We start from the raw sequence: 22,625 nt of genomic DNA, 5'->3' as shown, positions 1-22,625 counted from the left end.
GAGGGGGGGGGAGTTCTAGTTAGAGTTTAGTTTTGGGGAGAGAGGGTGGGTGGCAGTTCTAGTTATGGGTTGGCCTCTTTCATATAGGGTAAACAGGCCTGGACGAAACTGTGTTGGTCGGTTCATGTTATAGTACGGGCTCTTTAGAGGGAGAGAGGGGGGGTGTATCTAAAAAAGATTACATTTTTGCTTCGTAAAAAGCCATTACGTACAACATGTGGGGGGAGGAGGGGGGTAAGGTGAGTGTTATGACCTATATAAGGCGATATGTTGAGTATGCAAAACTCATTCTCTACTTCAGAGTTATAAAGTAAAGACGAATAGCATAGTCTCGCTTTTAGAAAAGTTTTACAAAACCTGCCCGGACACGTCTTGATTTGAAAGGTAACGTATTTTTATATTCTTTTTTGTTTTTCATGGGGATAGCATTTAACGTAAGTTTTTTTTTACTATAAAAACGCGTAAAGATGGATCAAGAATCTATTTTATTCGAGATCGAGGAATTGGCCGCGTTACGACCATGGCCAATTAAGAAATTTTACGCTTTTTTCTTTAATTTATGTACATTACTCAAACTTAACCCAGCTACAGTCGGGGAAATTTTACCGCCTTTTTTGTCTAATAGAGGATACGCTATTCTTGAAACATTTACCGACATATTTAAATATATGTTAAGCGTACCGCGTGAACCCGAACAATGCCGCAACGCGGAAGAGTTGGACACATTCTATAATAATGTGCCTTTAGCGTATCGTGATCTATATAGGGCCCGTTTCGAACAAAGAGCGTTAGAAATAAATCAACGCGATATAGACGCTCAAGAATCTATTTTATTAGAGATCGAGTCGTTGGTTGTTTCACGACCTTGGCCCATTGAGAAAATCTACGCTTTTTTCTTTAATTTATGTACAGTACTCAAACTTAACCCACCTACAGTCGGGGAAATATTACCGACTTTTTTGTCTAATAGAGGATACGCTATTCTTGAAACATTTACAGACATATTTAAATATATGTTAAGCGTACCGCGTGAGCCTGAACAATGCCGCGACATTAAAGAGTTGGAAACATTCTTTAATAATCTGCCTTTAACGTGTAGTGAGCAATACATGGCTCGTTTCGAAAAAAGGGCGTTTGACATAGGTCAACGCGATATAGACGAAATGCAAGCTGAAAATCTACTCATTGATGAGCAAGATGAAAACATGATTAAAGCTTTAAACATATTCGAAAAGGAAGAATCAATTTTGCGGGAATTTGAATCTTCCCAGAATGACCGTATGGCTCGCGACTTTTTAAACAATAATCCAGAGCTGGGTTTCGCCTCTCAAAACGATTTCGCCTCTATAGATTTTTCGGGTCTTAGTAATTTTCCTGACCAATCTGGAGGCGGAGCGAGGGGGCAGTTATGACGTCAATAGATTCTCTACCTCACTGTGAAATTACGGATCAAAGAGTGCAAATGTACCCTAGATTTAACCTAACGGGTCTCGAAATCACCGTAAGAATAACTAATAATTTGGTTGAAGGCTTAGCCAATATTGTCCAGGCCGTTCTTAATAGGTTAGCTCCATCTGATATGATTCAGATAACGGCCGAAAATTTAAGCTTGCCAAACAGGGGCGAGATATCACTCTCATTTCGTAGAGCTGACCAATTGGACTCTAAATCTGTTTTAGATGAGATAGAGTCAGTTTTATACGATGATGAGTTTGAAAGATTCTTTTTGGGACCCATCGTCTTAAAATTTCACGTGGTGAGAATCCCGGTGGAAGGGTTTGGCCGTGCTGCTCCCAAAGGAGTGCGGTCCTTTGATATCTTTTCTCGTGACTCTCGAGGAATTATCAGGATCGTGAACAATGATAATCTGTGTTTAGCGAGAGCGATTTCCGTGGCAATTGCGCATTCGGAACATAAGAAAAACCCGACTAATATCGCGCTTAAAAACAAATTTAAGTCGATTTCGTACACACGAGCGGATAGAGGCGATACGGCCTCTCAACGAGATGCCGCTATAGAGCTTTGCCGCAAAGCTAAAGTTAACCCGAAAGACTGTGGTAAAGTAGAATCTATACAAAAATTTAAAGCCGAATTAGCGCAATATAATATATTAATATATATTTTTAAAAATAATTTGCCCGAGTTGATTTTGGGGGAAATCGACAATGACGACAATAGACCTCGTTTGATATTAATTAATCAAAATAGACATTACAACGTCGTCACGTCTTTAAGACCTTTGTTCGGGATGGACCATTACTGTGAAAATTGTCTGGTAGGATTTAGAAACAAGAGAGATCATAGTTGAAATCTTTATTGTTACAATTGTTTACGAGATCAAACTTGTACGGGTGCTGACCGAGCGTGTGACAAATGTCTCAAGGTTTTCAAAGGAGATGAATGTTTTAATTATCATAAACAAGATGGTGTAGACGGGAAGAGTATTTGCGCGCAACTATTTCATTGCAAACAATGTTTCCCGCAAATAAATTTATTTAAGCGTAAAAATCAGCCCCATACGTGCGGCGAGACCTATTGTTCTGTGTGCAGTAGATACACTCCCAGTCCACACTATTGTTACGTTCAGGTAATTAAAGAAGAACCTCCTAAAGTTCGCCAAGCTAAGAAACAGAAAGTTGTCCCTGATTTGCTTTATATTTTTTATGATTTTGAAGCGATTCAGATATTAGAATCTGAGGAAAAAAAGGGGCGTTAGTCCACCAGCCTCTCCTTTGCGTATCAGAGATGGTCTGCGAAAGTTGTATCGACGTGCCCGAGGCTGGTTTCGTCTGCGGGAAATGTGGGTCACTAGGTCCGAGACAGAGAGTTTTTGAAGGGGCAAACCCTGTTACAAATTTTTTAGCTTTTCTAAGAACATTAGCCTCTGTCAAAAAGGTAACTTTATTGGCCCATAATGCTAGCGGATACGATAATCAGTTTCTATTGCGAGAGATTATGGCTCTAGGCGAAGAATTTAAACCTAACTGTATAATTAACGGCACTAAAATTATAAATTTAACTGTCTTTAATTTAAATTTCCTTGACTGTTTCAATTTTATCTACGTACCACTCTCTAAATTCGCCGCCACTTTCGGCTTAGAAGATGCGACAAAGGGTTATTTCCCTCATTTTTATTTAACGTGGTTAAAGATCACGTCTTCGACCTTAATAATCCATTAGCAACAAATTATGTCTTAGAAAACCAAATGCCTCCTCCAGAAGCTTACGGGTCGGAAAATTTAACCTCCAAAAATCTCAAAGAGTTTATGGAGTGGTACGATAAACAAATTGAGGAGAAAAAAGGCTTTAATTTTCTGGAGGAATTAAAGTTTTATTGCATCAAGGATGTTGTGATATTAAAGTTAGGTTGTCTAGCTTTTAGTAAAATTTTCTTGGACATTGCCCAGGTGGAACCTTTCCAGGTCGCGTGTACTATAGCCGGTTTGTGTAGCTGGGTATACAGGAGACACTTTATGGATAAAGATTCTATAGGCATTATTCCTCATAACCTCTATAGAATGATTGATAATCAGTCACTTGTGGCTATAGAATGGTTATCCTGGTATGCTCACGAAAACGGCGTAAATATACAGTCTGCGTTTAACGGCTCGGAAGCCAAAGTTTTGAAAATGAAAGTGGACGGTCTTTGTGATAAAGATGTTCTAGAGTTTAACGGGTGTTATTTCCATGGTTGCCCCAAAGTTTAATTTATTTAAGCTCGAGAACTCGGAGAACAATGATTCCCTTTTATCATCCGTGTACCATAACGGTAAATGGACCGAGTGGGGCTGGAAAGACGTTTCTTTGCGAAAGAATCATTAAAAATCATCGGGAAATGTTTGAACCCAATATCGCTGAAATTATTTTCTATTATTCAGAATATCAACCATTTTACGACAGGTTGAAAGGTTTGGTTGTCTTTAAGGAAGGTTTGCCGGATATGAACGAGTACGATGGCTCTCGAAATTGTCTTCTAGTAATAGACGATTTAATGGATCAGAACAAATCAGGTTTGATCGGTTCAATTTTTACCAAGTTTAGTCATCATCGTAATTTAAGCGTGCTATATTTAACTCAAAATCTTTATCATAAATCCAGCGATGCTAGGGACATAAGTTTAAACACAAATTATTTGATACTGTTCAAGCAGGTTAGAGATAAATTGCAAATAAATTATCTAGCTAGACAAATGTACCCGCGTAACCCGAAATTTTTAATGGAGAGTTACATGGACGCTACTGAACAACCTCATTCGTATTTGCTATTAGATTTTAAGCAAAACTGTCCCGAAGATTATAGGGTTAGAACAAACATATTTCCCGATGAGATCATGGTAGTGTACGTGCCCAAAAAGAGATAAATAAGACTCGTATCATACACGAGCATTCATTTGAAATATGAAACGCCGTGCGTTTACATCACAGCGAGACGTTCTCGCCCACTTGAGTAAACTTAAAAAAGGACCTAGACACGCCTTTATAAGATCCGCGGATAAAGGTTTAATAGACGCTATATCAGAATTAGTTTTAAATACGCTACACGGAAACGTGAAATTGAATTTGGCTCAAAGAAGTAGGTTATACAGGTACAAGAATAACCTACGCAAAAAAGCTAGTAAAAGAATAGCTTGGAAAAAGAAAAGGGCTATTTTATCGAACCAAAAGGGAGAAGGTCTTTTTTCTTTACTCGTACCGCTTCTTTCCTCGGTTATCGGAGCCTTTAGTTCGTAATGTACCATAAAATGACCTTGGTACCCTTGAATGAACGGCAAATACCGTCTCAACACACTATTCAACCCGCTGATACTCTAAAGACAGATGTTATGCAAGAATTGAATAGGGAGATGCAAACGGTTTTAAACAACAAATCGTTAGACGATCGCTCCAAATGGATTATGTACCAGCAGCTAGTCCAAAGGTACAATAACGTTTCTCGAGAAATCGTGCCGGATCCGACTGAAAAATGGATTGACATGTTCCCCCTCAAATATAAGGGGAGAGCAAAGAAGGTTTTTACTCAGTTGCAATCGCTTGGCGAAACCTTAAGGTGGTCGAAAGAAGGAAGACTATTTGTAAACGGACGAGAGATCAAAAATTCTGATATAGCGCAGTTAGTATACCATTACATTACCCCCCTTAAAGAAATACCCGAAGGCTGGAGCGATTTTCATAGCATTGTAAAAGAAATTGAAGGACCAAAAAACGCCGTCTCTCCCGAACCAGTCCCCATCCTTCCCCCCCCTCCTCTCCTTCATCTCACTTCCCCGCCAAAAAGAACGCCCTTAAAGAGACGGCTAAGAAATTACAATAAAGAAAATTCAAGCGGGGCTCGTTACGTTACGAAAAGGAAATCTTCTTCTTCTATAATACCAAAATGGCTGAGCTTCAACCCAACAACACCGAAAAATTAAAAACCATATACTATGATCCTTCTAACCCCGCTTCGTTTTCAGGAATAGACGCTTTACATCGAGCTGTTAAAGATGATGGTATATCGAAAGCGGAAGTAATTTCGTTTTTGGAAAGTTCCACCCCGTATACTTTGCATAAAACGGCTCGTAAAAAGTTTAAGAGACGCCAAATTATAGTTCACAATATCGGTGATTTGTACCAAATAGACTTGGTTGACATGCGATCCTTGGCCAAAGATAATGATAACTACACGTTTCTATTGACGTGTATAGATTGTTTTAGTAGAAAACTATGGGTCGTGCCTTTACTACGTAAGACGGGAAAAGAAGTTGTTAGAGCCTTAGCTCTTATATTCAAAGACCAAATACCGATTAGAATAGAAACGGATAAAGGGAAGGAATTTTTGAATTCCTCGGTCAGAAAATTTCTCAAAGAAAAGGGGGTTAAATTCGTTACAACCGAGAATGACGTCCACCACGCCCCCATTGTAGAAAGAGTGAATAGAACGCTAAAGTCTCGTATGTTTAAACTGTTTACCCATCTCCATACTAGAAGGTATATCGACCACCTGCGAGATATAGTGACGGCGTATAACGGCGCTTGGCATAGTACTATTAAGATGACGCCGAATAACGTTAAGCCAACCAATATATTAGAAGTGTATAGAAATATTTACGGGACTGAAAACAAAGGACAGAAAAAACGCCCTCCTCCCCGAATAAAAGTGGGTGATTACGTTAGGGTTAGCAAAGTAAAAATGGTTTTTGAAAAGGGTTACGAAGCCAATTACTCCACCGAAGTTTTCCAAGTTGATTTCATCGGAACTGCCCGTGATCCAGTGATTTACAAGTTAAAGGATCTGGAAGGAAACCCTATAAGTGGCGTGTTCTATCGCGAAGAGGTTCAGAAAACGGTTAAACCTGAAAGGTTCAACATTGAAAAAATTATAAAGCGGCGAAAAAGGCGTGAAAAATTGGAGTTATTAGTATCTTGGGAAGGTTACCCGAAAACCCAAACCTCTTGGGTTCGTGGAGAAGATGTCGAATCAATCGTTTTACCTAACCCTACCAAGTAACGTCAACGGCTCGTTATTTCCCGATAATACCAGGGCGCATTACTGTACCAAGCTACCTAACCCTATTCATTTAAATGGAAAATGGGAAGTGGCTCTAGTAGATATATTGTATACGTCTACTTTTTACAACGTGCCAAGGCCTAAGGAAGAACGTGATGTTAGTTTTCATAACGTTTCCAGATATGGGAGCAAATATACCGTAGGGGAGGCAGCCGAAGGCAAGAAAAGAGAGAGAAAAAGTAAAGACGCTAGGCGGGAGACCATAGTTGCGCCCGACGTTCCCCCGGGCTTTTACAAGTCTATAGAACATTTAATAAACGTCATAAATAATTCGTTTGACAAAAATGGCCCAACACTGCGGCTGATTTACGATAACGTAACCGGGCACATTACTATAAACCAATCTGATAAATTATTGAAACCTTATTTAAAATTCGAAAAGCCCATTGCCGAAATACTGGGATACGATGAAGCTAACGAATGCATCGGTCGTAGCCAAAGGCCCTCTAATTTGAATTACCACGTCCCGGACCAGTTATTTATCTATTTAAATATCGCTAGCGATCAGATTGTAGGCGACCACTCGGTTCCTTTACTACGGATCGTTTCGGTTGATGCCAAGAAACCATACGGGTCTCAAATATTTCAAACCTTTACCAATCCTCATTACGTACCCGTTGGTAAAAATTACTTTGATATCATCGAAGTTAATATAAGGAATAGTTTGGGGGAACCGGTGCCATTTGAATACGGGAGCTTAACGGTTAAACTACACTTGCGATGCCTAAGCCCGACGTCTTAGAAAGGCGAGAATGTTGCTACAAGCAATATTACAATAATCAAGCGGGAACCGGAACCGGAAGTTATTATATAGGGACTAACCCTAATTTGAAAGGACATGGGATAGGATCGTTCTTCCAAGGCTTAGCAAGGTTTATTAGGCCTTTGCTTACAAGCGGTGCCAAATTCCTCGGCAGAAAAGCCGTTAGTACAGGGACCAAAATTTTCAGTGACGTAGTATCGGGCAAGGATATTAAAGAGGCCGCTAAGAAAAGAGTAACGGAAACTTTAGATGATATTAGAACACAGCATGGGGGAGGGGGGAAACGTCGCAGACGTAAAAACCCTTGAAACGAAAATGGGCTCAAAGTAAAAAAGGTATAAAACGAGCGGCTACCAGGAAAATAAAGCCAGTTCGCCGTCGTATACCCTACAGGTCAAGACGACACGATATATTCTCCTAAACATGTTTCAAGCGACAATATCTGAGCTGGACTTTTTCGAATCTGTCCCGATTCAAACATCGGTAGAATCGGCCAAATATGTTTGCTATCGACCTATTTCGGTTTTGGATGGAGACTCTCAGATTGAATTTTACGTTCCTGGAAATGGTGAAGAATATATTGACGCCTCTCTAACTATGCTTTATGTTCGAGCTAAAATAGTACATACGGACGGTACCGATATCGATGACACAGATAACGTAGCGCCCGTCAACAATTTTTTACATTCGCTCTGGGATACGGTGGAAGTAACCGCCAATGATACGCCTATTTCATCTTCAACCGGAAACTACGCCTTCAAAGCCTATCTAGAAACATTGCTAAACTATGGAGGAGACGCGAAAAAATCTCATTTAACTTCTTCTTTATGGCATAAAGATACGGCTGGGAAAATGGCTTCTGCAACTGAAAACCAGGGACATCTTGTTAGGAAAGAGCTAGCAAAGGGTTCGAAACAGATTGAAATGTATGGAGCCCTACACGCTGATATGTTTAACGTTTCAAAATTCATACCCAATGGCGTCAGTCTTAGAGTCAGGATGACCCGAAATAAACCAGGCTTTGTTTTGCTCGGAGCTCCTCCCCTCGGTGGCGTATGGTACAAACACGAAATACTCGAAGTAGGTTTATATATTCGTAAAGTGCGAGTAGCCCCTCGAGTAATGCTAGCTTTAGAATCGGCTTGGACTAAAGCCACGGCAAAATATCCATTCACTAGGACAGAAGTGAAAGTTTTTACCATTTCGGCAAATATTCAAAAAACTACTATAGATAACGTATATTTAGGGGTTTTACCAAAAAGATTAACAGCGGGTTTAGTAACTCATAACTCGTATAACGGCAAATTGAGTTGGAACCCTTTCGACTTCCAAAACTTTAACGTGAATTATATTAATCCGATTATCGGCTCGAAACAAGTACTAGCTAAGCCTTTGCGACCAAATTTCAAAAAGGGCCTTTACACTAGATCATATTATTCTCTGTTTACCGGATCTGGTACTCATTACAAAGACGATGGTAACGAAATATCTATGAAGGAGTATCCGAAAGGTTATACGCTTTACTGTTTTGATTTGACTCAAGATGGTACCGCGTCAGATATAAATCATTACAACCCTATACGACAAGGACAATTGCGACTTGAACTCGGGTTCGAGGAACCAGTACCCGAAACGCTGAGTTTGATCGTTTATTCAGAATTTCAAAGTTTAATGCACATAGATCATAATAGAACCGTCGTTGTAGATTCGCCATGAACGCTTCAACCATAAGAAGGGTTTTGAGATACACCCGCGGATTCATGGGCGTATACCCGCGCGATGTTCTACCCAAATATATCCTTCGATACCCGGCTTCCATTGTTATAAATCTAGATAATCACAAAGGAAACGGTTCTCATTGGGTTTGTCTCTATATCGATGGGAATAAACAATGTTATTATTTTGATTCCTTGGGTTAAGGTCCCTTGACAGAAGATATTAAAACATTTATGAGAGAAAATTCTACGAAAATAAACTATAATAGGAGGGCTTTGCAGCCCCCCGACAGTTCTGCTTGCGGTATATACTGCGTTGTATACATTATGCACAGAACGAGGAGAAGAAGCACAAACATGTTTTTCAAGAAATTTAAGAGGGATCCGTGGGTGAATGATGTCATCATTTCCAACCTCTATAAGAGAACCACGCCCTCCCACTGAATTCTCTTACCCAATCCCGACTCGGTATTAGACCGTGTTATGACGTCAGCCGTTCCAGCCTCTATAAGAGAAACACACCCCGTGAATTCTCGTATCCAATCCCGACTCGGTTGGTGTTATGACGTCAACCAATCTCTATAAAAGAAGCCCTACGGTCGTTAGAGGATTCATATCTACTCCCGGTTTGGTTTTAAACAATCATCCACAGACTCGCTGCTAGTTATTATTATGAAGTCCGCCGTTATTGAATTAGAATACCTGAACGGATGCACTCGTAGTGATGGCAGCACGGACATTATCGTGAAAGAAATGGCCATAACAACCATCGAGGCCAAGCCGGCTACCGTTTCCTGGACATTCGCGCCGCCGTACAATAAATCACACGTCTCGATTTCAAAACAACGGCAAAACCAGTGGGTTTCGCGTAATCTGCACCGATTGGACTGGAATGCCGGCCTAACCTCATAAGCCAAACTCGACGAATGCCTCGCCGCCGGTCTACAGGGGTCGACCTAATCTTTTCAAAGGGTGACGAAAAAGTCACCTTTCTCTCTGACCGTCTCAACAGAACGGTTCACGACTTGACCGACTTCAAGTGCCCGAAAGCCACGACCGCGGACATCATTTCTCTTCCCGTACGGTGCTTGTACCCTCACCCCGTCGGTGAGCACCGAACGGCTTGCGCCTTTGACAAGGCTTTAATTTACGCCTTATGGGCGCACTCTAACAAGGCCGAAATTAATATTTCGTGCAATCTAGATATCCTTAATGATATTTACATGTAAAAAAATGAATAAATGTATTTTTTTCTTTAAAAATGATTTTATTTTTTCAACATACACATATTACAGCTTGAAAACAGATTCTCTGAAGGGGGGGAGAACATGTCTGGTCGTGTTATTTGCAGACGAGTGACGTAAACAACATTTGTAAAGGGGGATGAGAGGTTCATAGCAGGGGTGGCGAACGGGTCTGGGCACGAATTATCTTTAAACTTGGGGGGATCGATTTGGTTCGAATGTCGTAAACAACTTTGTATACAAAGAACGTCTGCGGGGCTGGCTGACAAGTCTGGGCATGATTGATATTGGAGAGAGAGGGTGATGGGCAGTTCTAGTTCTTGTTATTGGTTTAGTTTGGTGGTATGGGGGGTGGGATGGGGGTCGGCTCTTGATATAGTTTGAGTTTAGTTAAAGTTTAGTTTAGTTTTTGGTGCGGGGGGAGGGCGAACGGGTCTGGGCATGAATTATTTTAGCCGCTAGGGGGGGATCCATTTGGTTCGAATGTCGTAAACAACTTTGTATACAAAGAACGTCTGCGGGGCTGGCTGACAAGTCTGGGCATGATTGATAGGGGGGAGAGAGGGTGGGGGACAGTTCTAGTTCTTGTTATAGGTTTAGTTTGGTGGCATGGGGGTAGAATGGGGGTCGGCTCTTGATATATTTTGAGTTTGGTTCTAGTTAAAGTTTAGTGGTGTGGGGGTGGAAGGTGAGGGGCGAACGGGTCTGGGCATGAATTATTATTTTAGCCGCTAGGGGGGTTGTACATGTTGAATTATATAAGCAAACGGAAAAGATCGTTGGGTTTCATAACTAGTATGAACACCGAGGCGAAAAGACGTGAAAGTTTCCATCGCTGGAAGGGTCCGTATACAAATCCCCGAGATCTAGCTAGAGACGGATTTTTTTATTTATATACGTATGGTCACGATACCGTAGAGTGTTATTTTTGTCACGGTATATTAAACGATTGGGAAATTCGGGATTCTGTGCACGAAGAACACAAGCGTCATTTTCCTAGTTGTCCCTTCATCCGCGGACTTCCAACAAACAACGTACCGATCGAAGACGGCAAGGGTCACGACGTACCACCCACCGCCCGCTCTGATTATATGGAGTTTCGCATTCCAAAGTCTGTCATTCAAAAGGCAATTTTGGATACCTACGTCCAAGAAATTTTCAGCGACCCCAAGAACCGCGAGATGTTGAATACGACATGAATTCGGAAGAAGCCCGTTTAAAAACTTTCCAATCGTGGCCGTCGCTTTACGTTGATGCAGCCGAACTAGCGCGAGACGGATTTTATTTAGACCGTAGAGATACCTTCAGATGTTTCTTTTGCCACGGTACTCTTCAAGTATGGACAAACTCGGAATCGGTAAACGATAAACATAGACAATTGTACCCAGACTGTCCATACATTTTCGGGCAACAAACGCTAGTCCACACGGACGATACCTTCAGATGTTTCTTTTGCCACGGCACTCTTCAAGTATGGACAGCCTCGGAATCGGTACGCAATAAACAGACAATTGTACCCTGACTGCCCCTTCATTCTTGGAAAACGGACGCTAAATATGCCTATCGAAGTAGACGTTACTTCGGAAAACGAGGACTATATCTGTCTTATCAAGAAAAGACGAAGCTAAAAGACTCTTACAATGGTGAAAAAAAGTTACTTTTTGCCCTTTTACCGTAATATATAAAATACCTTACGAGGATCGTTTTAACTATTATTATATCGATAAATTGCATTTTAATGAACGCATCCGTAATATTAATACTTTACTAGAAAAAATACTTTATGTAAAAAAATAAAACATGGAAGTAGTTAACCCACCGAAATATGGAGAGTTAATTAGGTCATTTAAGTGTGCCGCCAGCCTTCTAGCGCGCTAGACCCGCGCGTGTATACTCGCGTGTGTCTAGAGTGGGGGAACACCGGTTTTTTATCCGGGGGGGTTTCTTTGAGTTCGTTTATTGGTCGAGGGTGGGGGTCGCCAATTGATTAGGTCTTTTTTAACTGGTTAAGGGGCGTGAACTTCTTTAGTCGTGACGTAATGGCCAGATTTAGATAAGAGGGTGTTAGCTTATGCGACGTATGTTAGACATCTGTTAACGTCTCGAATTTCACTGGAGACGGTTTTCTCTACGCCTACATGTTATCCGCTACTCGGTCATTGCGCTAGAAAGATCAGAAAATTGACTGAACAAGATGTCGCCAATAGTTTTAAAGGTATTGACTGATAACGTAATCTTTAACTGTAAAAATTTACTTTAATTGTACGATTACATATACATTAAATGCATAAATAATAAATGAAAAATACAGAAAATAAGATATAATTGAAAAATACATAAAAGTAAGATATAAAATGAAAATACACAAAATAGATAAGATGAAATATATAAATATGAATAAATTTAAAAAAGTAAATATCTATGAATAAATTTTAAAAAGTAATCTTTAAAAGCAAAGGCCCCTCTGTAACGAATCAATAGAGTATTATTATACCCTATTGTAAACCTTTTCAAATGCTAATATATACTTACCACCCGCCACGGTGATTAGGATCGGGGTGTCGCGCGGAACTGCAAAAGATTAGTTTACAATTAATAAATGATTCATTAGTTTACAGTTAATAAATGATGCATTATTTAAAAAAGTTTTCTATTTACCGTCAGATAGGTTTAACGTTATCTCGCGATGATCGGCGCCAGGAATCGGAGGTCCTTCCTGAATGACAACAGCCTGGGCTGGTTGTTGAATTCGCTCAAGCGGGTCATCGGGAGGAAGGATGTTTGGAGGAGGGGAAGGAGTACCAGGGTATGGGGGAGGAGGGGTTTCGATACGGGGCCGGTATTCAGTGTTGATAACGTTACGTAAAATGGGGATATCTATGTCACCATCGTCACCCCAATTACTCTCCCACGAATAAGGAGATTCAGCACCGGCCGGAATTAAATTACGATTGGGTGCCGGCGAAACCGGAGCTTCGTCGGCTAAACCCCAATCGACCGAGCCAGCGCGGCTCTGAGGTGCCATTTCTTGAGCGTTGAAAAAGACCTCAATTTTTCTAGCTCTTACCAGAGCGCATCTATCTCCGTTATGCGGGAATCGTAAATGGGGGTCATAGACATCTTCCCCTCCCGGCATAATGCGAATTGAAGGGGCACCCAACCTTCCTATATCCACAACCCGGAGGGTTCCAAGAAAAAAATTTAAAAATTCTTTTTGATCTGGCCCTTTTACGTAAACGGTATCGCAACCTCGGGTTAATTGTTGAAGTACGGTTCGGATCTCGTCTTGACCGTATTCACCATCACGCCCCAAACCGGAATGTCTGAGGTTATTATAAATAACCGTGTTATCCGTTCTACGGAAACACTCCTCGTCAGGAATTTGAAAATTCCTAACGCTACGTTTACCGCTATCGCGTATGCAGCCTATCTATTAAAATGAAAACACACGTATAAGGAAAAATTCTAAAATATTAGTTAAGATTTAATACTTCTTTGACTAGAAACCTACAACGTAGGTTCCTAGCGCGACTAAAAACGATCGCGAAGCTCGTGGCGATAAAGATAAGGGACTCCCTATTTTAAAATATAAGTCTCTTAATCGAGGGTTTAAATCTAATAGAAAATACTTACATTATATGTATATATTAAGTTTTTAAAAAGACTTCTGAGTAAAGAAGAGGTTATAGATATATGGTGATGCGTTAGAAACTAAAAGACACTAAGATAAGGGTCACTGTTGCCTAACCATTTTAAAATACTAGAAAAATACTTACATTTTTTTATTGCGATACTAGAAGAAGAAGTTATTGAGTTTATGAAATTTTATTGCGTTGTAGAGAATACAAAGGCTTAAACGCTGTATTTATACATTTTTTCTCACCCACGAGTATACTAGGAGTCCGATAGTAACACGAAACCGTTCATCGGTGATAGTATAATTAGTTATAAAATTTTCGATAGTTAAGTGTAGCCTTAAGATTACACGTGAAAGACTTGGATAAAAAATTAAAGGAAAACAGATGTGTTTGGAGACTTTGAAAAATAAAAGATACGAATGAAATCTAATATTATTTAATCTATACATATATAATAACATAAATAAAGACGATCATCGACGATAGGAAAGATTTATAAAATATCTATAACTAAGTTTAAGATTACAACTGAACGAGTTATATAAAGTTAAACTAAACCAGATGTGTTTGGAGACTTAAAAATGAAAGATGCGTATGTAATTTAATATTATAACGCGAATAAATACGTTCATCGGCCTATGGGAAAGAGTTAGTTATAAATTGTCACACGCCGAAAACTAATTTAATTTTGACCTTAAGGTTATAATTATTCAATTTCGTTAAAAAGAAACAGATGTCGTTGAAGGTTTAAATATAAATTTAATTTACTGAATATATAATGACGTAGTTAAGTAATATGAAACCCTCTCGGACGTAAAGCTAGAAAAGATAACAACCGTATAGTATAAAAGCTCAGACTCAACGTTCGAGATTCATTCGTGCCGAAATTACTGCATTAACATCTCGCAGCAAGAAATTTCTATTCCTGAGAATGGTGAGTACTTTATACTTTTTCAATGAGATTAGAAGATCTAGTTCATAGGAAATAGGCATTTCAATAGGCCGAATCAAAGGATGAGACACAATCCTGTGATATACTTTTTCAATGAGATTAGAAGATTTAGTTCATAGGAAATAGGCATTTCAATAGGCCGAATCAAAGGATGAGACACAATCCTGTGACAAAGAAGTAGAGACCTTGTTATCTCAGTCGGGATTTAAAAAGGAAGATTGGAAAGATCATATAATAGAATATGGTCGGGATAGATTATTAGGTGTTAAAATATCGTCGTTCAATGGTACTCTATACCTTGATATTAGGAGGTACGCGAAATCAAAGAACCCGCGAAAACCGTTTCCCATCCCTACTAAGGACGGTATATGCATTAAATACGAGAGCGCATTTGAACTGAAATCAATTCTGAACAACGCTCAGGGAGATTGGGGCGCAACGGTATATATGTCAGAAGAACCCATTCAAATAGCCACCACGCCTGACCGAGAAATAGCCATCTTTAAATACAGAGGACAACCCTATGAGAAGCAGTTCGTAATTAGAGATTCAGACGATCTCCATAACATAATAGTTGCCTTGGAGAAAACAATCAATAGATTTGAAGAACTTTCCCATTAAGAAAAAAAATGTCGGACACTTCGTCATCCTCAGATGATGAACTTTATCCCATCGATTTATCCACAAAATTTAGACCTGAACAATATTTCAAGATAGACAAAATATCTAATCGAAAATCTAGAAAATATAAATGTATTACAACAGAATATAATGTTAAATTCCGTAACTTAGAAGAACTAAAATTAACAAAAATTCACGAACAACTTTCCCAAATATTAACATCTCTTATAAACCAAATCACGCAAAATAATGAAGAGTATAACTTAATTAGATTCGCCATAAGCTCCGACGCGTTAGAGAACCCTGTAAATTTAAGATTTATGGCGATAAATGAGTTAACTCCTGATCGATTACTCTCTAGTATCGAAAAGGTGGCTCAGTCCAAACGTAGTCTTTTATTAGAGGGTTCTCTAAAAATTGATGTTATTCTTTTAAAATGCAATGTTCCAATGACAGGTAGAAAAGCGGTGCATAATCGAACTATAGCTGAACTGGATAAATATATTGATCAAGGTTATGCTTACATACCTATTAGAAATAATGATACTCTATGCGTTTCTAGAGCCTTAGCCGTGGGTAAAAGTCTAGCTGATCGAACTTATTTAAAATCAATAGGAAAGCTAAACGAGTTTAATCAATGGAGCTTCCGATTATTAAGAAATGTAGACCACCCTTCCCAAAAAACCGCGGCTTTAGAGTTACACGCATTAGCCGAAGTCCCGGAGGGTCCTGTAGATTTATTGGGTGTTCAAAAGTTTCAAAATGCCTTGTCAGATTACCAGATTGTAATTTTTTCAGCGGAAGAGAAGTTTGAGAAAATATTTATAGGTCCTCACAAGGAAAAAAAAATTTCCTCCTCAAAGTTGGGAATCATATGCATGTTGTACGGTCTTACATCTCAATGTTCGCGGCTAAGGCTTATTGTCAATACTGTTTAACCCTATTTTACGGTCTGGAAGAAAAATCTAGTCATTCTTGCTCGGAAACGGCTAAGTGTTACCGCTGTTTAACAACGGAGGCTTATCATGAAAAAGACGAGTATAAACTCATAAGATGCGAGGAGTGTAATAGATATTTAAAGGGAACCGAATGTTTCAATAACCATAAGAGTAACGGAACATGCGATTCTTTGAAACGATGCGGAAATTGCGCTCGCGAAATAAAACCAAATCATAAGTGTGATCTAAATTGCAAAAATTGTAAAATTACGCATGAAAAAAATCATTGTTGGGTGATGCCCCTAGATATTGATTATCCTCCTGTTCGTCTTCTATACTTCGATTGTGAAACTATCCCTTTAAATAATGAACACACTCCCGTACTCTTGGTTTCCGCTGCGCAAGAATCCGTTGATTCAAAAGAATTTACCATTCGTGTCTTTAGGGGCTTTGATTGTATAAAGGATTTTATAGACTATCTTTTAAAATGTGAGACAATCTCTATTAAAAAGGGAAATAAGAAAGTAAAGGTTGCGCGAATGTTGTTTTCCGATGTAATCTGCTGCGCTCATAACGGGGCAGGGTTCGATTTTTTCTTTATATTGAAAGAAATACTTAGAAGGAATATAGTTCCTGAGCCTATCTTCAACGGTTCAAAAATCATGGCACTCTTCTTAAAAAATCTAAAGATCAAATTCATTGACAGTTACAGATTTATTAGTGTCCCCTTAAGAAAATTTTCATCTACATTCGATCTCGGGGAAGAAAAAAAAGACTATTTCCCGCATCTGTTCCATAATGAAAAAACGTTAGACTATGTAGGCCCTATACCCGAGATACATCAATTTGAGCCCGATAATTTTAAAGATAAGGAGCACGCGGATTTTATGAAATGGTATTCGGAAAGAAAGGATAAGCCCTATAATCTGAGACAGGAGCTTGAAACATACGCTATTCAAGATGTTAAGGTCCTACAATTAGGAATGGAAAAATTTAGAGAGTTATTTAGGAATGTCTCCGGGGTCGACGTGCTTAACGTAGGTGGTATTACCATAGCGGGAACAGTAACTAATATTTTCCTTCACAAACATCTTGAAAAATACACACTAGGTGTCGTACCTGCAAAGGGTTTTCGTGGAAATTTTAGTATCGGAGCCTTAAAGTGTATAGCCTTGGAAGAAAAATTACGCGGGGTAAAATTTCAAACTGCCTTGTCATTGGAAGGGGAAAAAAGGGTGTCAAACTATTTAATAGACGGATATTGTAAAAATCCTGAAATTGTTTTAAACTATAACGGATGCATCTATCACGGATGTGTAAAACACACAAAACATTACGAGTACAATCCTATAGTTAAAGATCTAAACAGAAATGTCTACGAAAGAACTCAAGATAGGGAAAATTATCTAAAAAAGATTTTACCGAACGCCGAACACCTCAATATTTGGGAATGCGAGTTCAATGAGAGATTACGAGATGATCCTGACGCTAAACTCTATTGTGACAGTTTAAAATTTAAACAACCAATTGGATCCAGGAGTGCCTTGTACGGGGGAAGAAGCGAGTGTATATGTCTGTATTATAAGGCAAAACCGGGCGAGTCTATTCAATACCTAGATATCTGCTCGCTCTATCCTTACGTATGTAAATGGGGCGTATTTCCTAAAGGTCATCCTGAAATTATTACGAAAGACTTCAACTTTGAACCTAATTTTTATTTCGGTCTTATTTCTTGTCGAGTATTAGCGCCTGAAAATCTATTTTTGCCTGTCCTTCCAATTAAAACTAAAAAGAAACTTTTCTTTGCTTTGTGTTTAAAATGCGTTGAAACTGAACAATCAGTCTGTACACATAATTCGGAAGAAAGATCCTTCTGTGGTTCTTGGCCAAGTCCCGAGGTATATCTAGCAGTTAAAAATGGATATAAGATTCTAGAGTTTTTTGAAGTCCAACATTACAAAGATAAGTTTGACAGAAAAGAAAATACCGGTTTATTTGACACGTTCATTGATTGTTACCTTAAAATTAAACAATCTAGTTCAGGTTGGCCTTCGGGAATAGAAAGCGAAGAGCAAAAAGAAGCGTATTTAAAATCAATTTATGACCGAGAAGGAATAGTTATTAATAAAGAAGAGATAGTGGACAACCCCACTCTCCGCGCCATTAGTAAACTATGTCTAAATTCGCTTTGGGGAAAAATGGGTTACAATACGGATAAGAGAAAAAATGTATACATTGACTCTTACGCTGGATTAGTTCAGATAATAACTGATGAAACGAAAGAACTGTTAGACCTGAAACCGGTAAACGATAAAATCTGTTTAGTCAGTTATAAACTAAAAAAAGAATACGCTCCTACCTACTACAAAGGAAGTCCCACGATAGCTTCCTTTGTTAGTTCATTAGGACGTATCGAGTTGTATAATACGATAAGTAAAATGGGTAAGAGGTTACTTTATTGTGACACTGATTCATGTATAGTTGTAACAAAGGAAGGGGAATATCTACCACCCTTATCTAGTAATCTAGGGTGTTGGACGGATGAGTTAAAGGGTGAGACGATTCTCGAATTTGTCTCGACAGGGCCTAAGTCGTACGCTTACCGTACCACAGACGGTAAATCTGTTATTAAAATGAAAGGTATTACCCTTAACAGAAGAAATGAAGAAATCATTAACTTTGATTCGATTAAAAGTGTTTTATATAGTCCCTCTAAAACTTTGTCGGTCACCGTTCCATTTAATGTTGTAAGACGTAAAGAAACAGCTACACTTTTATTAGGCAATCTAAAGAAAACCTTTGGATATAGTTTCAATAAACGTAGAGTCTTAGAGGATTACACAACACTTCCTTACGGATATTTAAATCATCAAGACCCGTCTGCCACGTCAAATGAGAAAACGGACCACTAAACATCGGGTCACGTTTTCCCACCTTGTTAAAGTGAGAGTGATACCGTACGAAGATCGAGTCAACTACGAGTTCATAGACGATATTAGAGAACGTTTTAAAAATGGAGAACGGGTTAGAGTATCGCCTCCGCTTAGAAACACCGATGACCATTTTACTGGCTGGCCCAAGCAGCTCGGGGAAAACAACGTGGGTAATAAATTTACTCAAATATAAAGACATTATCATGGACAAACCTCCTGATAGAATAGTCTATTGCTATAGTGTTTATCAGGACATTTTTGATGAACTGAAACTCTTTTTACCTATTGAATTCCACGAAGGACTAATTCCTAATGATTCTGATTTTTTTGATAAACGAATAAAAAATCTTTTAATCCTAGACGATCTAGCTAACACCTGTACCAAACAGGAGTTTATAAGTAATCTTTTTTGTGTCGGGAGTCATCATTTATCTTTAAGCATCGTGCTGCTGTCTCAAAATGTCTTTAACCCAGGTAAATATTCTAGAAATATATCATTGAACTGTTCTTATATCGTTATGTTTAAAAATCCTAGGGATAATAACCAGGTTCGCTATTTAAGTCGTCAGCTTTTTCCTACAGACACCAAACGCCTAACGGAAGCGTACGAAGAGTGTACCGAAAAAGCGTATTCTTATATCTTAATAGATCTAAAACAAAGTACCGATAATAGTTTAAGACTTAGGTCCAATATATTCCCCAATGAAGGACCGATGGTAATCTACGTTAGAAAATAATAATCCATAAAATATAAATCTCAATTTATTTAACCTCATTTCGAGACATGCCTTTACCCGTGTCGGTTAGGAACCAATTACCCTTTTTAAACCTCTTGCGTAAAAGCGGTGTGAAACAAAGAAAACTTTTAATATCAAAGTGTACGCGACCCCAATTGGATTGTATAAGCGGTATTTGTTATAATTTGAAGAACGGCGGTATTCCATTGAATCGTCATAAAAAGAAAAGACTTCAACGTTACAAAAACGTTATAAGGTATTTATCCAAGAGAGGTTTAAGCGACAAAAAGAGGCGACAGGTGTTAATTAAACAGGTAGGAGGATTCTGGCCGGCGTTGCTTTCAATGTTAATACCGACAATAGCTTCGGTCTTTACTAGATAATGAAAAAGTGCGTTTTAGTACCAGCGGCTTTACTGACGGACAATCAAAAGGAAGTTAACAGTTTAGACAACGCCATTAAAGAGGTACTGAGAAAGCCTGGTTCTGCCGAGGAAAAATTGAAGGAGTACCTTTTAACTCTTCAAAAATATTTATCTTTAAAGAGTTTAGCGGAGCCACCAAGCGTTACTATCTTGCCACCTACAACGAGTTCGTCTTTTCCAGCACCCGGAGTGTCGAGTAAAATACAGCCTCTAAGTCCTTCATCCTCGTCTTGGATTCCTCCATCGTGGCCTACCCCTATCCAGAATATACCTATTAATATCTCTACCCCCTCCCAAATTGTCCCTACTAATGTCGCTACCCCTCCCCAAAGTATCCCTTTTAATATCTCCTCGAGTCTGACTACCCCACAGCCTATAATGAGTAGTACAACAATGGGTCAAACACCGGCGATATCGTTTACTACGCCAGCGTCTCTCTCTCGAACGACCAGTATGCCAATTTTAACACCCATGGGACCCGTGGTACCGAAACAGTCCGGGACGTCTCAAACGCCGAGTATGCCAGTTTTAACACCCATGGTACCGAATCAGCCCGTGACGTCTCAACAGGCCTTATCAACGAAGGGCGCTTCTGGTTCAAAGTTCCGGAAACTTAACCCTAACGATGAGACTTCGCCGAAAAAAAGACTCGCGAAAATTCCATCTACGAAATCAAAACCGTACCCTACACAAGCCAAAATAAAAAAAGATCGCGAAGCTAGTTTGAAAGAACTTCAAAAGCCCGAATCTAAGATCGAATGGGTAACTTATAGAAAGGCAAAAAAATAACCTTAATAATGATTATTACTTTTTATATAAAAGCATCTAACTCATTATATAGAAAAACACGTATCTGATTATATAAAAGCATGTATTTGAGTATATAAAAAAGCTTGTATCTGATTATATATAAAAGCATGATAATTACAATTTATATAAAAGCATGATAATTACAATTTATATAAAAAATTATAATCGAATAATAAATATTTTTATTCTCGCATTCAATACAAGTGTATCTGATTATTAAACATTACAACTTTAATATTTTATTGGTTACATTTTTCATATCTATGTCTTAACAAGTGAAGGCAGATATTCTATAAAGATAAGGCGTCGTTAATTTCCGTTTTATTTTCATACATTTTCAGAACTCTATGAAACGAATTTCCTAGACATCTTTGAATAAGGAAGAATATACAATGAGGTCCGCAACAAAGGGAGAACATATCTTGAATTAATTTATCGTTATAGATCCATCTGGACGCGTATTTGGCCAGGTTAATTTTATACGTATCCGGGCTCTGCCCGTAGCTGCAGAAAAAATTACCTTCATTGTTTTCAACGTAAATGGCTACCCAATGAAGTCCAGGATCCTCGGCTCTCTCCGTGTTCAGAACAAAACAAAATTTCTTCTTTCTAGGTTTCCTGGGAAGCATGTCTCTAGGAAAAGTACCTAGGTAGTAGGGTTTTGTCCTCTGGTCGCATGATAATATTTGATTTATTTGTAACGTATTCATATCACTTTAGATAGTTCGTATTCGTAAAACGTTCCTTTAATTATCTCGTTATTTTTGTCTTTAACGACGTATACTGGAGGATTACGGTATAAAACCTTATCAATAATAAAGATCTCTTTTGTAAAGTAGCCTTTATATCCCTTTGAAAAGGTTTTTTCAAATTTACTCAACCTTACTAAATCACCTTCTTTTAGCTTTGGTTTTGTCCCAGGTTTAATGGTACCGAAAAGACGGTACCACACCTTATGCTCATTTTGTAGATTAACATTGACTGGCGCGATACCAGTTGAGCGGTGTATCGAGTGATTGTAAGCCTTAACTATTTTTGGTAACGCACTCAGATAGCTACGAGTATCAGCGCTAGTTATGAATTTGTGTATTTTCTCTTGAACCGTTCTGTTAAATCTCTCGCAGATCGCAATTTTTTTATTCCCGTAAGCTACGTAGTGGTGAATACCTTTCTCTTTAAAATATTGCTGAACTGGTTTAGCTAAAAATTCAGAGCCAGCGTCCGTATTTATATTCGTGGGTACAACATCTTTATGTATTATTTTAAAAGCTCTTATAACTTCCGCGGAAGTCTTGTTTTTAATA

At 38.8% G+C, this 22,625-nt stretch overlaps 3 protein-coding genes and 1 long non-coding RNA gene across 4 annotated transcripts; 3 read left to right on the top strand and 1 right to left on the bottom strand.

Moving 5' to 3' along the window:
* Positions 1-7,732: 7,732 nt before the first annotated feature.
* LOC149655992 (uncharacterized protein F54H12.2-like) lies at positions 7,733-9,025 on the top strand. The gene has a single exon (XM_089845097.1). The coding sequence runs from the start codon at positions 7,733-7,735 to the stop codon at positions 9,023-9,025; it is 1,293 nt and encodes a 430-aa protein (XP_089701223.1).
* Positions 9,026-12,704: 3,679 nt separating this feature from the next.
* Positions 12,705-13,218, bottom strand: LOC149655991 (uncharacterized). Its single transcript, XR_016370323.1, has 3 exons — positions 12,927-13,218; positions 12,801-12,839; positions 12,705-12,732 (listed from the first exon to the last, which is right to left on the bottom strand). It is a non-coding gene; the product is annotated as an uncharacterized LOC149655991 (long non-coding RNA).
* Positions 13,219-15,487: 2,269 nt separating this feature from the next.
* Positions 15,488-19,329, top strand: LOC149655990 (uncharacterized). The gene is made up of 2 exons (XM_089845096.1): positions 15,488-16,264; positions 16,396-19,329. Exons 1-2 carry the CDS (start codon positions 15,488-15,490, stop codon positions 19,327-19,329), a joined length of 3,711 nt encoding a protein of 1,236 aa, XP_089701222.1.
* Positions 19,330-20,287: 958 nt separating this feature from the next.
* Positions 20,288-21,300, top strand: LOC149655989 (uncharacterized). Its single transcript, XM_089845094.1, has 3 exons — positions 20,288-20,401; positions 20,467-20,553; positions 20,632-21,300. Exons 2-3 carry the CDS (start codon positions 20,470-20,472, stop codon positions 21,298-21,300), a joined length of 753 nt encoding a protein of 250 aa, XP_089701220.1. The 5' UTR covers positions 20,288-20,401; positions 20,467-20,469.
* Positions 21,301-22,625: the final 1,325 nt, after the last annotated feature.

Source organism: Phalangium opilio, unplaced genomic scaffold, assembly GCF_054372755.1.
Source record: "Phalangium opilio isolate 3A_F unplaced genomic scaffold, DU_Popi_V2 ptg000078l_1, whole genome shotgun sequence".
Lineage (NCBI taxonomy): Eukaryota > Metazoa > Arthropoda > Arachnida > Opiliones > Phalangiidae > Phalangium > Phalangium opilio.
The sequence above is the reverse complement of the archived record's forward strand: the minus strand, read 5'-3'. Positions and strand labels throughout refer to the sequence as shown.